General features: G+C 41.4%; 1 protein-coding gene across 1 annotated transcript in view; it reads right to left on the bottom strand.

The window, feature by feature from the left end:
* Cers6 (ceramide synthase 6) overlaps positions 1-361 on the bottom strand; it is a 253,788-nt gene extending 253,427 nt beyond the window's left edge. The window contains exon 1 of the mRNA XM_059260613.1: positions 17-361. Within this exon, the coding sequence (XP_059116596.1) occupies positions 17-186 (170 nt within the window). The 5' untranslated portion in view covers positions 187-361. The remainder of the gene's footprint in view (positions 1-16) is intronic.
* Positions 362-16,405: the final 16,044 nt, after the last annotated feature.

Here is a 16,405-nt window from a genome sequence, read left to right as displayed (position 1 = left end):
CTCCGGCCCTTCTTACCTCTCGAAGATGAGCCGCACCATGAAGATGCAGAAGGCCAGGGGGAAGGCGAGGTAAAGGTCCTCCGCCTGCGGGAAGGTGGCTTCCTCCGTGTTCTTCAGGTCTGCCCAGGTGACATTGTGCGGAAGCCAAAACCGCTCGTTCCAGAACCAGGCTAAGATCCCTGCCATCTTGCTTTGTCCACTCCTGGGTCGCGGCTCCCGCGCTCCTCTGAGCTCTCTGCAGCGCAGGGCGCCCGCCGGGGATGCGCGCTGGGCTGGCCCCGAGCCTGTGCGGCCGCTGCTCCCGCCTGTCGCCGCCTCCTCCGCGGCTGCTGCGCTCCCAGGCTCACGGCTGGCTCCGCTCCTCTCCTCCCTCTGGCCGCGCTGGGAAAGGGGCCGCCTTGCCTGTCACGTGGCAGCCCGACCGCACGCCCTGATTGGCTGGTGCTCGCGTCAAACAGCGAGGCACACGCGGCTGGCTCGCCCACGCCCTGAAGGCTGCGGGCCACGCTCGGGCTCCGGACCCGCACCTGGTGCGCGTCCCGCACCTCTGTCCCAGCCTGGAGTTGGATCGCACACGGTCGGACCGCCAGCTCCTGCCCCGTTGCGGTTTGCGCTCTCGTCCTCTTCCCGTGCGCAGAGAGGCGAAGTGGAGGCTGGCAGGGGCCGAGCTTCCAGCGAGAGCCCTACACTGAGAAAGAACCGCTGAAGAAGTAGGGGGCGCCAAGGAGGAAGGAGTAGGAGGGGAAGGATCATCCTCTTCAGTGCGAAAAGGAAATCAGGAACTGGGGCGGGATAGTTTGGCAAGAGACTTCTGCCTCCAACCCAAGCCTGCACCACCCCCCTTGACCTTCCTGCCACGTTTTACACTGCTGCTTCTCACTGAGCCGGCTACCCGGGGAATAAGGCCCCTTATGATTTATGAAATAGCAGGAGAAATTAGTAATTTGTGATTAATTGCTTAATGATGGGGGCGATGGTGGTGATGACAGTCGCTGATAACAACATCGTTGTGTGAAAACTACTCCACTCACCTGCAAATACAGCGGAAACCACCTTTTGACTTGGTGGGTAATGGGGGGTGGTATTTATTCCTTCTCCCCCTCCCTTTAAACCAAACTCTCAAGGCCTACGCTGTTGCCTCCAGATTCTCACCTCCTGTTCTTTGTTGAGCTTCCATTCATGCCTTCTCCACCCTTTGAAATTACTCAAGGTCAGCTGTGATTGCAAAGGTCAGTTCTTGCCTTAGTTCAGGCTGCTTGATGATATGGCTCAACCAATGAAAATGTATTGCTCATACTCCCAGAGACAAAGTCCAAAGCCAACGCTCTAGTGAATCCAGTATACGGTAAAAGCACACTTCCGGAACTCTTCCCGACAGATGATTGTCTTCTCAAAGAATCTCTTGTTGCAGAGGCTAGAAGAATGCACCCTTGTATCTCTCATCTTACAAGGGCACTACCCCTATTCCCAAGCCTTCAACCTCATAAGCTAATTACATCCCACGGGCTCTGTCTCCAAATGCCAATGCACTGAATTTTGGGAGAACACAAACATGCAGTCCATAGCAGTTATCTTTGGATGGCCAAAGTACTAATCTCCCCTCCAGACCTTTCCTTCCTGTGGTCATGTCTCAAGCCAAAAGGAAGGAGTCAGTTTTTCCCTTCCCTCTTGGTGACATACCTCCTTTCTAACATCACAAACTCTGCCCAAGTCATTTAAAAACCATAGTCTTCCATCCTCTGCCGCCTGTTTGGCTGGCATCTGATCTAAACAACCAGCCTTTCACACAACCACCTAACTCCCAATTCTGTCTGTGTTCCTCTGCTGTCTGCTCTCGACTATAGTGATCAAGTTGAAATTTTTGTCACACAGTTCCAGTACTTAAACCTGCTTCATCTCTGTTCTTTCCCAAGTAGAAGTCAAAGACGTTATAATTTCGTAAGACATTTGGCTCCTTATTATCTCTCTGATCTTATGTGTTCTCCTCCCTCTGTGTGGCTATTGTGGTTCCCTGCTCTTCATGGAACATACCACCCATGCCCTCACACTTTGTGTGCTGCGTGCGTTTTTTCTGTTCCTGGAACATCTTTCCCAAAATATCTGTCTTCTCTTTCCTTCATTTTATTCTGGATAAATCCTTCCCTTTGCCATCCAAGTTAATGTACAACCCTTAATCCCCAAAGCCACCATCACCATCAACACAACATATAACACCATTGCTACCTTGTCTCTAAAATGTAAGCTTCAAAAGTTTAAAATATCTATCAACCAGGTGGTGGTGGTGGTACAGGCCTTTAAACCCAGCACTTGGGAGGCAGAGGCAGGCGGATCTTTGTGTTTGAGGCCATCCTGGTCTTTAGGTAGATGAATTCCAGGACAGCTGAGGCTACACTGTCCCAAAAAAACCAAATATCTATATCTATATTTCTGTATCTTTATAGATAGATATAGATGTATAGATAGATAATATTTCTGTATCTTAATAGATAGATATAGATATATAGATAGATATCTAGATATAGATAGATAATATAGTCTATTTTATTAAATGTTGTAGTTTCAAATTTTAAAGAAAGTACCTAGTACATAGAGGACTCATTAAACTATTGACTTAATGAATCAATGTTACTCTATCTCTCTCCCCAAAAAGGAGACATCTTTGGGTGAAGATAATATTTGAATAATTAAATTCAGTTAATCCTTGTTACAATCATGTGAAGCACAAGGTGGGCACAAAGAAAGAGAGTGTCCGTTTCTGGGTAGAAGAAGGGAGATGTCATTGAAGTGAGTCTTCTTTGGAGAGGAGAAATCACCATCCGTATTCCAGAACATGTGTGAGCAGCTTTGCAGCTCACCCCCTTGTGTTTCTTCTCTCTGTCTCACCCTCCAGGGTCCAGTTTCCTGCTTCTCTCAGGCTGCGTTTCTACAAGACAAACCAATAAGAGAACAAAAGGTCATGCTTCTCTCTCACCCATCACCTTTGAGAACATGGTGGGATTTGAAGAGTATTGTAGAGGATGGATTTTGTGGGGCAGTTCTAGAAGGAGGATTTAGTACTTGTCAGGATCTTGGAGGAGTCAATTAGTCTCTACAAGCACACATGTCCTCCTTTGTGAGCTGCATAAGGATGGCATCTGTCTTACCTCTAGCCATTATTATGAAGTTAACATGAGGTTAGACATGGAAAAGAGCCTACGTCAATTCTTCACCTTCGTGCCCATATGCAGAGAAGCAAACACCTATTTTGCTTGTCCAGCATATCTCCCTCAAGGAATGGCTCCATCATACTACCTATCGCTCAAATAATTATTCTGAAAGCACAATAGAGTGAACCATCATTTCTTATCTGACCGTATTTTGGTTGATTAGGGGTTGGCTGGTGATAGCAGTGAAGGGTCTTCTTCAGATAATGGAGCTTTGGTCTGGAGCCTACTTTGTAAACACTTGGATTCCAACTCAGAGAACATTGTCCACCATACTTCATTGTAGAGCTGGAAAAAACAAAAGCTAGTTTGCCACAGAGAGCAAAGTCAGACTTTTGGACAGTTAAGTAAAAAATCTAAGACACAGAGAGCCCTGTCAGCATTTAGCTTCAGGTCCCACACGGTACAAGAGTACTGTTTGCCTTCTCATCTTTAAATTCCAAGGAGCGGTTTAACTTTGTGGAAAATTTCCCTATCTGGTTATATTCCTGTAATTTTAATCCAGGAGTCTCATTATCCAAGACAGTACTCCAAGAGCGCATGCCAAACTCTTAGACTGCAGGGAAAGTTAGGAGAGGCAGCACCTTCCAGGAATGTCACTTTATCTCTTTACAATAAGGACTTCTAATTGTTGCCCCAGGAAACCAAAATGCAATGGACACCTCACACAAATATATGGCTCAAGGAGAAAATGAACAGTTGGTTGGTAAGCTGAAGAGACTAGAAAAGAGTTGAGGGGTAGCAGTATAAAATGCCTGAACTACAGTTAGGAAACAGCTCTGTAATCTGAATATGATGTGGGGTACTAGAATACACCTGCTTTTCCGGGCAACTGGAAACTATCAACAAAGCTAAGCCAGTTTTCTCATCCTTGGGTGCACACCCACATCTTAGCTCTTCCACATGCCTTCAAGTGCACATATAAGGATTCTCTACTTCTCGGGAGAAGGAGAACAGCCAGAAGTTTCCATGATTTCCCACTATGAGTTTGCATGACACAAGATTGTAGTACTTGTTCTACAGAAAGAACACACAGATCTACTTGGGTAAGAGGATGTACTCTCCTGAAAACCAGAGAGCAATATATACCAGCACCACTCAAGGCACACTAAACATCAAAGGAAAAGTAAGTGCCCAGCTAGTGCTGACAGGTTCAGAGGAAGAAGGAGACATACTGTTTTGAAATGGTGAAGGGAACTCCAATCAAGAGAGAGAACTGTAATTAGATTATGAGGAATGAGTAAGATTTTTAAAGAGCAGGAGCGGTGGGAAAAGGTGGGAGAAAACTGATAAGAGCAATAAATAAAACATTGCTGATACAGCAGATAACAGATAGCCTTTAGTATGGAACAAAGGGATACACCTATGAAATTTAATGAGTCTGTGTTTTAGTATGACTAGAGCATAGGAGCTGTTTTATAATACCATTCCTGCTATATAAAACACACTTAGATTACACACCTGCTTACGTATGTTCAGTGCTTCAAACAAAGACAGTGCTAAAAGCAACCATTCAGTTTAAACACTCACCTCATTGAATGTAATTTTTTTTTTTAATTTGGCATATGTGGGGGTATGTGCAAGTGAGCTATAGTTAACCTGTTTTGTACTGCTTGATATGGGAGCTGGGTACTAAACTCCAGTCCTCTGCAAGAGCAACAAGTACTCTTAACTACCAAGCAAAAAAAGGAACTGGTAATAATAGAGAATATTACATTTTATTTCTGTAGTTTCCTTGTGAATACAAAACCTTCTTGCTGTTCTTGGCAAAGTCACCCTATGTCTACACTAGTTTGGGTTTTTGGTGGTTGTTGTTTTTGTTTGTTGGCCCAGGTGCCTGCCTAAGGAGATTCCACTTATACTGTATATAGTATGTGTCTTTGTAAGTGATTTCAGCAAGAGGTAGGCAGGATCTGTCTCTACAGTAGGTACATCAGCAATAACAATGCAAGAATCTCAGTATTGTTGTTGGTTGTTTCTGCTCTTTTGGGGGGCCTGCCACCCAACTCCCAAATAAATCCACACACACGAAGGCTTAGTCTTCATTATGAATGCCCAGCCTTAGCTTGGCTTAGTTTCTTGCTAGCTTTTCTTAACTAACTATTCCATCTGCCTTTTGCCTCTGGGCTTTTCCCATTCTCTTCCTTCTGTAAATCTTACTCTTACTCCATGGCTTGCGGTGTAGCTGGGTGGCTGGCCCCTGGAGTCTTCCTCATTCTCTGGCTCCTCCTTCTTCCACTTTTTTCCAGATTTCTCCTATTTATTCTCTCTGCCTGCCAGCCACGCCTATTCCTCTCCTGCCTTGATATTGGCCAGTTCTTTATTTAGACCGTCAGTAGCACAGCTTCACAGAGTTAAACAAATGCAACATAAACAAAAGTAATACACCTTAAAATAATATTCCCCAATACAGCATCTTCCCCCAACTTAAAAAGAAGAAATAAGTATTATTTAACTAACAGCATTGGACCGATGATAAGCTAAGGTGTCAAACATGAAAGGAACATCTAGCACACAGAACACATTCCACAGCTGTGTTCCTGCCCATCATTAGTCTTTGTTCTTGTTTGTTTTTCAAGCGTTTTTATTTATTGTTTGAGAATTTCATACAATGCATTCTGATCATATTCATTCCCCTCCTCCAACTCCTCCCAGTTCCTTCCCCACCTCCCTACCTCCTTAACCCCCTTCTCAAAAAATAAAGCATGGGGCTGGATCAGAGGTTAAGAACCCTTGCTGCTCTTGCAGAGGATCCAGGTTCTATTCCCAGCACCCACATGTTGGTTCACAACTTTCTGTAACTCCAGTTATAGGCGATATGATAGCCTCTTCTGACCTCTGTGAGCACAGCATACACGTGGTGCCCATACATACATACACACATACAAGCAAAACATTCATAAAATAAGGTGAACAAATCTAATAAAAATTTAAATAAAATAAAACACAAAGCCCATGGAGTCCAGTTTGTTCTGGCCAACTACTCCTGTCTGTGGGACATGCCCTTGAGTGTGGTTGATATACCAAGTGTTACTTCACTGAAGAAAATTAACTTTCTCTTCAAGCAGCAATCTAATACCAATAACTCCTTGTCTAGGGGTGGAATTTCATGCGGGTCTCCCCATTTCTGTGTGATAGATTTTGTCTGGCTTGAATTTCTGCAGTTCTTATGCATGCTGTCACAATATCTGTGAGTTCATTTGTGCATCTGCACTGTTTCCTTGATGTCATTCACCACCTATGGCTCTTACACTCTCTCTGTTCCCCTCTTCTACATAGAACCCTGAGCCTTGAGGGAAGGAAGTATGATAAACACATCCCATTTAGGACTGAGCATTCTAAAGACTTTACTCTGTGTATATTGAACAGCTGTAGGTTAATTACTATGTACTGCAAGAAGAAGCTTTTCTGATGAGGGTTAAGTAATGCGTATAGCAATATGGCATTTGAGGTCATTTTATTTCTTTGCCCATTTAGCAGAACAATAGTACTAGGTCTGACCTATTTAGCTTCAGATTGTTCGCCTCACTGATAGTGTCAGATATGAGTCCCGTATCATGGAGCTGGCCTTAAATCCAATGTTTAAGAAGTGGTTGGTTACTTCCATAGCATTTGTGCCACTATTACACAAGAAAATGCTATATATCCATTAACTGATAAATGGCTAATGAAAACATGGCATGTCTACACAATAGAATTTCATTCAGCTGTTAAAAAATTAAATTCAAATGATATAAAATACCCTGGGGTAACACTAACCAAGCAAGTGAAGGACCTATATGACAAGAACTTTAAGTCCCTGAAAAAAGAAATTGAAGAAGATGTCAGAAAATGGAAAGATCTCCCATGCTCATGGATAGGCAGGATTAACATAGTAAAAATGGCAATCTTACCAAAAGCAATCTACAGATTCAATGCAATCCCCATCAAAATACCAACACAATTCTTCACAGACCTGGAAAGAATAATACTCAACTTCATATGGAAAAAATTAAATTAACAATTTACAAGTAAATATATGGAACAGAAACAATCATCCTGAATTAAGTCATCCAGACCCAGAAAAACAAACATTGCATGTTTTCTCTTATATGTGGATGTTAGCTTTTAACCTTTAGACATGTGTTTTATTCAAAATACCTAAAGAGATGAGATAGCTAGTAAGTGACTATGAAGGAATAGGAGATCTCCCAAGGAAGAGGAAATAGACTTTAGGATTATCAAGGACACATGGAAAAATTTGAATAGTGGGATGGGGTATGTGAGGACATATAGCAAGGCATAACTAACAATAATGGCCTTTTGAAAAAGTCATATGGAAACCAACTAGTTTGAAAGCTTTCTAAAGCATAAATACATAAAGGAACTTTATATATGGTACCCTGTAATGGGGGGGGGAGGATAATACTCCAACTAGACATAATATAAGTAAAGCCCCCAGTATCAAGCCAAGAATGGGTTACCTCTTTTGAATTGTTGGTCAATGAAGTCCATAGATGCCCTCCCCAAAACATTGCAGGCTATTGGCAGTGTTATTGGTTACCCTCCAGAATCTGATAATAAGATTTCATTGCTGAAGACACCACATACTTACGTTATAGAACATGGAGAAGTTGAGCTGATACTCAACTAGAGGCTTCATCCCTTCTGGCTAGCATTCTTAGTGCTGAAAGATGCTGTGCACACTACTAGAAGAGAAAAGTCATTGCCAGTCTCACTCAGCTGTGAATCCTATGAGCTCCAAGAAGAACCTGCCTGCCTTAGTCTTTTTTAAAACCATGTTAAGTAATATTAAAGATGGTGTGGGAGCCCACAAAGGTTTCCTAGTGAGATCTGAGCTTGCTTTACACAGCAGGGCTGCATAAGGGGTGTGTGATTATCAGGTGTTCGGAAGGGTCTGCACTTGGCTGTGCTAGGGGGAGGTCTTTTGCTCCACCCTTGGCATTTCTATAAATAGCCCTTTAGAAGAGACAGAAGGGGCTGGTGGGTTTTGATCCAGGCTCTCCCGAGGCTATCTTGTGTTTCTATCTGTCTCTCTCCCCTCTATATTTCCATCTAAATATTTCTCACTTCTCCCTACTCAAGAGTACCCTGGGGAAAAAGTGGAGGCAGGCCCCCCACATGATGGTTTTTCTCTTTCTCTTCCCTGATAGTTCCTATCTCTGAAAACCTCTTGTGACAGCTGTCAATGACACTGGTATTACTAGATAAAACAAACAAATGGCTAGATTGTTTTGTATCTGTTTTTGATAAAAGTCTGCATAAATCTTCATTTTCCTCCTGAAATTTAAACCTACAATTATGACTTGAGAATCCATTAGAATTTGTTTGTCATGATGTTGCAAAACAACTAAAGAAAAGTGAGAAGCAGCCAGATTATTTGACTATGGTCTGTTCAGTTAAGGATTAAATTGACATTAGTTATGTGTGTGTAAAAATTCATACATACATTTCATCCCAGATAACAGGTAGAGTCAACCATGATGATATTTTCTTATATGTACTTATATATGAATAGTATTTAGAAGGTGGGCTATCTGATTTATTTGCCTGATTATACCTCTCACTGTGCAAACCAAAGAGAAAAAGAAAACTCAGCATTCCATGTGAATCATTTGTGGGAGGAGTAAATGGTCTAAAAACTGCTTTAAATTATTGACTTTATATAGAAACATAGTATTTCATGGCTGGAAGAAATCTAATTTGCCACTAAGGCCATCAGCCAGATTTAACAACTCCAACGATAAGAAGCTCACTGCCTAACACAGTGATCATTCAGTTTGGACATGCTAGGAGTACTAGAAAATATTGAATGAATACATGATCATGAGAAGCCCAGCAAATTCTTCTTAGTCTTCACATATGTAAGAGGGAATAGTGTATTTATATTGTCTAAATAGGCTTAGATCTCGAGGAAGGGTTCAACTCTGGTCGCATCATCCTAAACGAATACAGTGCTTTTGACTAATCACTTCTATATTAGAGTAATAGGCATATCTGAGTGATAGCCCATGTTACCCTGTGGTTACTTGCATCTATGATGACTATAACAAAGAAGAACTTGTTTGAGGAGTGATCAATCATTTAACTAGTAATTTATGAAGAATCCAGTACTCCTTTTAAATTAGACATAGAAAGAGTGGCCCAAAATTATATGAAAAAAAATTTAACAGCTGAGCATCATAGGAATCACCAGTCACCTGTATTGATAACAGAAGAAAAGGGTGAAACTATATTCCATTCATTATATGGATATATATATATATATATATATATATATATATATATATATATATATATGTAGTGTAATGTAAAGATAGAAAAGGAACCAACTGGCCACATTCAAGGTGGAAATTGCTTGGCTGTCTTCTAATCATATTCACTAGCTAAATTACTTCATGCCAAATAATAACTTTAGAGAGTTCAAAATTCTCATTCATTCCATACCAAAGCTAGAAGTTGCTGTGAGCCATAGACTTGAGGAGAATTACAGCTCCAATTACAGATGCCAAGAAAGCACCATGTTCTGAGAAACAGCAGACACTGACAACTAAAATGACTTTAGGGGCCAGGCAGGGAACAAAGTGAATGGCACTGAAAACAGAGATGAGTCAAAGGTCATACAGGCGTTCAACTTCTTTTCCTCTTTGTCTTTTATTTCTTCACTGACAGCATAATGACTATAGGCAAGTCAATCATATCTGCTGGCCAGGATTACCTCATTGTCTTTACACTTAAAAGACTATTTATGTAGGAGGTCATATTGTAAAAGCAATACTTTTATTAGTAAAGCAAGAAATCCATCTGGAAAATGACAGTCAATTTAGTAAAGAAGATGGAAATCTCAAGAGTCATTTAGTGTATGTGAAGATCACCAAATTTGGAGAGTGTGTGTGTGTGTGTGTGTGTGTGTGTGTGTGTGTGTGTGTGTTTAGCTAACTTTACCAACAATGACCTACCTATATTTCTTTGGAAAACTTTCTTACTAAAGACTCAACCTCTTGAAACATCAGAATTTTACATGTGCAATAGGGATAACACTTCATTCCATGAAATAAAAGCAGGATTTCAGTGAGACTGCGTAGCATTTATTATAAACATGGGGGCATTTATTATCATTACTGTTACAAATTTTATAGTTTCTCAAAGATTTCCTTCTTCTAGGGAAGGAAGACTCAGATTTTGTGCAGAGAGTCTGCCCTCACAACAGGATGGGCCTTTACTTCTCAGGAGTCTCTGCACCCTGCTTGTGGTTCCCCACGACATTTTACCTTAGAGCTGCCATCCCCTCTTAAATGCCAGTGATGTTTTTGCAGAAACATATAAAAGGGCTGGTAGTTTATATAAATAACTTAGGAAGACACAAGCAGAAGAAAATTGGAGAAATTATGGTTTCAAAGTCCTGTATTTTAAACTTAGGAGCTCCAGGAACAGATGCAGTCAAAAGGGGCATCTCTATTCTAGGCACTTGAGAAGTAGATAAAGAGCTGGAGATGAAAACATGGTTGAGAGACCTGACACATGGGCTCCAATATAGAAAGACATCAAGGAGGTACAGTTTGTGTAGATCCAGACACTGGGACCAAGGACAATTGACTAATATCTCTGGAAGTCTAATTTTAACTTCATAGAAGTTTGAAGCATTCAACAAAATCCAAAACCCCTTCATGATAAAGGTCTTGGAGCGATCAGGAATACAAGGAACATACCTAAACATAATAAAAGCAATTTGCAACAAGCCAACAGCCAACATCAAAGTAAATGGAGAGAAACTCAAAGCGATTCCACTAGAATCAGGAACAAGACAAGGCTGTCCACTATCCCCATATCTATTTAGTATAGTACTAGAAGTTCTAGCTAGAGCAATAAGGCAACAAAAGAGATCAAGGGAATACAAATTGGAAAGGAAGAAGTCAAACTTTCATTATTTGCAGATGATATGATAGTATACATAAGTGACCCCAAAAATTCCACCAGGGAACTCCCACAGCTGATAAACACCTTCAGTAATGTGGCGGGATACAAGATTAACTAAAAAAATAAAAAAAAATAAGTAGCTCTCCTATATATAAATGATAAACGGGCCAAGAAAGAAAGCAGAGAAACATCACTCTTTACAATAGCCACAAGTAATATAAAACATCTTGGGATAACTCTAACTGAGGGAGATGTGTATGTCAAGAACTTTAAGTCCCTGAAGAAAGAAATTGAAGAAGATTTCAGAAAATGGAAAGATCTCCCATGCTTATGGATAGGTAAAAACCAAGATAATAAAAATGGCAATCTTACCAAAAGCAATCTACAGATTCAATGCAATCCCCATCAAAATCCCAACACAATTCTTCACAGACCTTGAAAGAACAATAATCAACTTTATATGAAAAAACAAAAAACCCAGGATAGGTGAAACAATCCTGTACAATAAAGCAACTTCTGGAGACATCACCATCCCTCACCTCAAGCTCTACTACAGAGCTATAGTAATAAAAACAGCTTGGTTCTGGCATAAAACCCAACATGTGGATCAATGGAATTGAATTGAAGACCCTGACATTAATCCACACACCTATGAACACCTGATTTTTTGACAAAGAAGCCAAAACTGTACAATGGAAAAAAGAAAGCATCTTCAACAAGTGGTGTTGGCATAACTCGATGTCAACATATAGAAGATTGCAAATAGATTCATATCTACCACCATGCACAAAACTCAAGTCCAAGTAGATCAAAGACCTCAACATATATCCAGTTACACTGAACCTGACAGAAGAGAAAGTAGAAAGTAGCCTTGAATGCATTGGCGCAGGAGACCACTTCCTAAATATAACACTAGTAGCACAGATACCGAGAGCAACAATTAATAAATGGGACCTCCTGAAACTGAGAAGCTTCTGTAAGGCAAAGAACATGTTAAATAGGACAAAATAACAGCCTACAGAATGGGAAACCTGTCAGAATGGCTAATCAAAACACTGATGACAGCTTATGTTGGAGAGTATGTGGAGCAAGGGCAACACTTCACCAACCCCACATTTGACAGAGGGCTGATTTCCAAAATATATAAAGAACTCAAGAAACTAAACATCAAAATACTGAACAATCCAATTTTTAAAAAATGAGCTATGGAAGTAAACAGAGAATTCTCAACAGAAGAATCTCAAATAGCCTAAAGACATTTAAGGCATTGCTCAACATCCTTAGTCATCAGGACATGCAAATCAAAACAACATTGAGACACCATCTTACACCTGTCAGAATGGCTAATCAAAACACTGATGGCAGCTTATGTTGGAGAGTTTGTGGAGCAAGGGGAACACTCCTCCACTGTTGGTGGGAGTGCAAACTTGTACAGCCACTTTGGAAAACAGTATGGTGTTTTTTCAGAAAATTGGGAATCAATCTACCTCGAGACCAATGATACCACTCTTAGGCACATACCCAAAGAATGCTCAATCATACCATAAGGACACTTGCTCAACTATGTTCATAGCAGCATTATTTGTAATAGCCAGAACCTGGAAACAATCTAGATGCTCCTCAACTGAAGAATGGATAAAGAAAACGTGGTACATATACACAATGGAGTTCAACTTAGCAGTAAAAAACAATGATATCATGAAATTTGCAGGCAAATTAATGGAACTAGAAAATATCATCCTGAGTGAGGTAAGCCAGACTCAAAAAGAAAAACATGGTATGTACTCACTCAAAAGTGGATAATAGATGTAAAGCAAAGGATAACCAGACTATAATCCACAGCTCCAGAGAAGCTGGCTAACAAGGAGGACCCTAAGAGGGATGCATGGATCACCCTGGGAAGGGGAAATAGATGAGATCTCCTGAGTAAACTGGGGGCAAGGTGGGGGTAATAGAGGGTAGGGAATAGGGGCGGGGAGAACAGAAGGGAACAGGATTGTCAAGCTGGAACAGGGACAGAGTGGGAGAGTAATGAAAGAGGTACCTTGATAGAGGGAGACATCATGGGGGATAGGGAGAGACCTGGTGTGAGGGAAGTTCCTAGGAATTCACAAGGATGACCCCAGCTTAGACTACTAGCAGTGATGGAGAGGGTGCCTGAACTAGCCTATCCTGATGATCAGATTGGTGAATGCCCTAACTGTCATCATAGAGCCTTCATCTAGTAACTAATGGAAGCAGATGCAGAGATCCACAGCCAAGCACCAGGCCAAGCTCCAGGAGTTCAGTTGAAGAGAAGGAAGAGGGATTCTATAAGCAAGGAGGGGGGGGTCAAGATCATGATAGGGAAATCTACAGAGACAACTGAACCAAGCTAGTGGGAACTCATGAACTTTAGACCAACAGCTGTGGAGCCTGCATGGAACTGGACTAGGCCCTCTGCATAAGCAAGACAATTGTGTAGCTTGGTCTGTTTGAAGGGTCCCTGGTAGTAGGATCAGGATCTATTGCTTGTGCATGAACTGGCTTTTTGGACCCCATTGCTTATGGTGGGACACTTTGCATAGCCTTGATGCAGTGGGGAGGGGTTTGGACCTGCCTCAGCTGAATGTACCAGGCTTTGCTGCTTCCCCATGGGAAGTCTTATCTTTTTGGAGGAGGGACTGAGGAGGGTGGAGGGTTGAGGAGGAAGGCTGGGGTAGAGTGGGAGGAGGGATGAGAGGGCAATCTGTGGTTGGTATGTAAAATGAATAAAATATTTCTTAATAAGGAAAAAAATAAAGCATGATTCTCCATTTAAAATACAAAAAAAAAAAATGCCAGGCAATTATTGGTGAAATTATTAAGGCCACTCCATGTAGTTAAAAGGGAGGTTTATTTTGTGGGGTAACTTACAAGTGAATGGATAGTTTACAGAGTCTGGGAAAGGTGTAGTACAATCTGGCGGTGTTCTCTGAGAACTCTACTCGGTCTACCTCCAGCGCTCAGGGTCCAGGAACCAAGAGAGCCGGCGCATCCAGATCTCGGGTCTTCAGGGTCCTCTCTTGGCCCCGCCTTGTAAGTGTGACAGTTACCGAAGCCTCAATGGGGGTTGGAACTTCCAGATCAAAGCTGGAATGGCTACCCACTATGGGCAATACACTAATCCTTAAAGAACTCTTTTGCTCTAAATTTCTCCTTGCTCAGAGGGTAGAGGGCAAGGGAATGAAGTTCAAAAAAAAATGGAGGAATGGTAGTGTCTTAGTTATGGTTCAGTTGCTGTGAAGGACACCATGACCGTGGCAACTCTTATAAAGGAAAACATTTAGTTGGGGCTGGCTTACAGGTAGAGGTTTAATCCATATTGTCCTGGCAGGAAGCATGGTGGCACACAGGCAAACGTGGTGCTGGAGATATAGCTGAGAGTTCTACATCTGGATCAGCAGGGAGAGAGAGAGAGAGAGAGAGAGAGAGAGAGAGAGAGAGAGAGAGAGAGAGAGAGAGAGAGGGAGACTGGGCCTGGCTTGGGTATCTGAAACCTCAAAGCCGCCCCCACAGTGACACACTTCCTCCAACAAGGTCACACCTCCTAATGACGCCACGCCTTGTGAGTTTATGGGGGCCATTCTCATTTAAGCCAGCACAGGCAGAGTAGAGGTAACTACTACCAGAAAGGAAAATACTCAAGAAAGTAAAAAGGAAAACATGAAAATCCAAAGGTCCAAATCACTTCTTCCTTTACCAAATACTAACATCTTCAGAGGACCATATCAAAATATGTTTCTAGTTGCCTTCAAGGTCCCAGAGGGGAAAAACTTCCAAAGGTCTTGGACAACATGATGGTGGGTTTTCCTAGCACATAGACAATTGCTCAGTGAGTTGACCAGTGTCCGTCCCTAGCCTTTTGAATATAACTCTGCTATTTTGAGTAGTGGGAAATTACACATCGGGAATCACTGGTGCTGTCTGAGAACGGACATTGGATCAAAGGACTGTGTTGTATTTCTTTCTCTCATCATCTGTTCTCACGAGTTCATGTTCGTTTTCATGTGTGGATCCCAGAAAGAAAGAAGACACTCCGAGGGAACTTCCCTGTACTCATTGCTAACCATTCATTTTGCCTTCAGAAGTATACCTAAGTCAAACATTCATGTCCAATTCGAAATAGCCATTACCTGACAATTATTAATGTACATCCCTCTCTTCATACATCTGTATTTGGAAAGTACCAATAATGTAAAGTCACTCTCCTAACATTAAAAATATTCATACAAATTTGCATAAGGACCAAACCAGGAAACTCTCTTTCACTGTTCACCACAGCACCGATGCTTCTATAGGAAAACTGTTTTGTAAACTTTTCCAAGAATGAATTGATCTCATTGAATTGAATGACCAATATGCTGTAGTACCGCCTGCTGCCCTGACTGCGTGTGACAGTCTAAAACTGGGGAATTTCGTGTGACAGATATGTAGGCTGAGACATTTTTATTTGTCCTGAGTGTTCATGATGGCTAAAGTCACTCAAATTTTGCAGCACAATGAGAATATAGAATGATAGGATTTAGAAATTAGTAAGATTTTTTTTTAAATCTTCTCAGACATAGAAGATTCAGGCATTCTGAATTCACCAGCTATATATTTTGTCAGAAGACGGCCCCAGTGATACAAAATTAATAATGGAATCTGGAGGACCTGGATTTTCTTGAATATTTATAAAGAATTTGCTTAAGAGATTTCTTCTGTGTTCATTTGTAATGTGAAACAGAGGTCAGATCTAAGTTTAAGAGAAAGTTTAGAAGTTTTGATGTGTCAAATTGCCATAAAAATATTCTTCCTGTTGGAAACAAAACCACAAAATACTCATTAAGGGTGCTTAAAAGCCATCAAATTTAATTATTTGTTACCTGTCATGGTTTCATCATCATCTTATAGAAAGTGTGGGCATCCCATTTCATCACAATTGCCTCACTACACTCAGTGTTTTGGAAGTATTTCTGATACTCATTGGTATCAATGGTAGCCAAAGAAAAAACTTTAGATGTCACAGTAAGACAAATTTTCAATTGTGGTTTGCAAAATCAGTTTCCTTGATGTCATCATACCTCAAATAAAAGGACTGTCAAGAAAAATGGGGCTGAAAAGGTGACTCAGCAGTTAAGATGACTTATTGCTCTTAAAGAGGGCCTGGGTTCAAACCCAGTGCCCATATTAAGTAGTCCCTTCCCAAGAGATCTGATGCCCTCTTTCAGCCTCCACAGAAATCTGCATGCACATAGTGCACATAAGCTCACACAGGCATACAA

The sequence above is a fragment of the Peromyscus eremicus genome, chromosome 4 (genome assembly GCF_949786415.1).
Source record: "Peromyscus eremicus chromosome 4, PerEre_H2_v1, whole genome shotgun sequence".
Lineage (NCBI taxonomy): Eukaryota > Metazoa > Chordata > Mammalia > Rodentia > Cricetidae > Peromyscus > Peromyscus eremicus.
The sequence above is the reverse complement of the archived record's forward strand: the minus strand, read 5'-3'. Positions and strand labels throughout refer to the sequence as shown.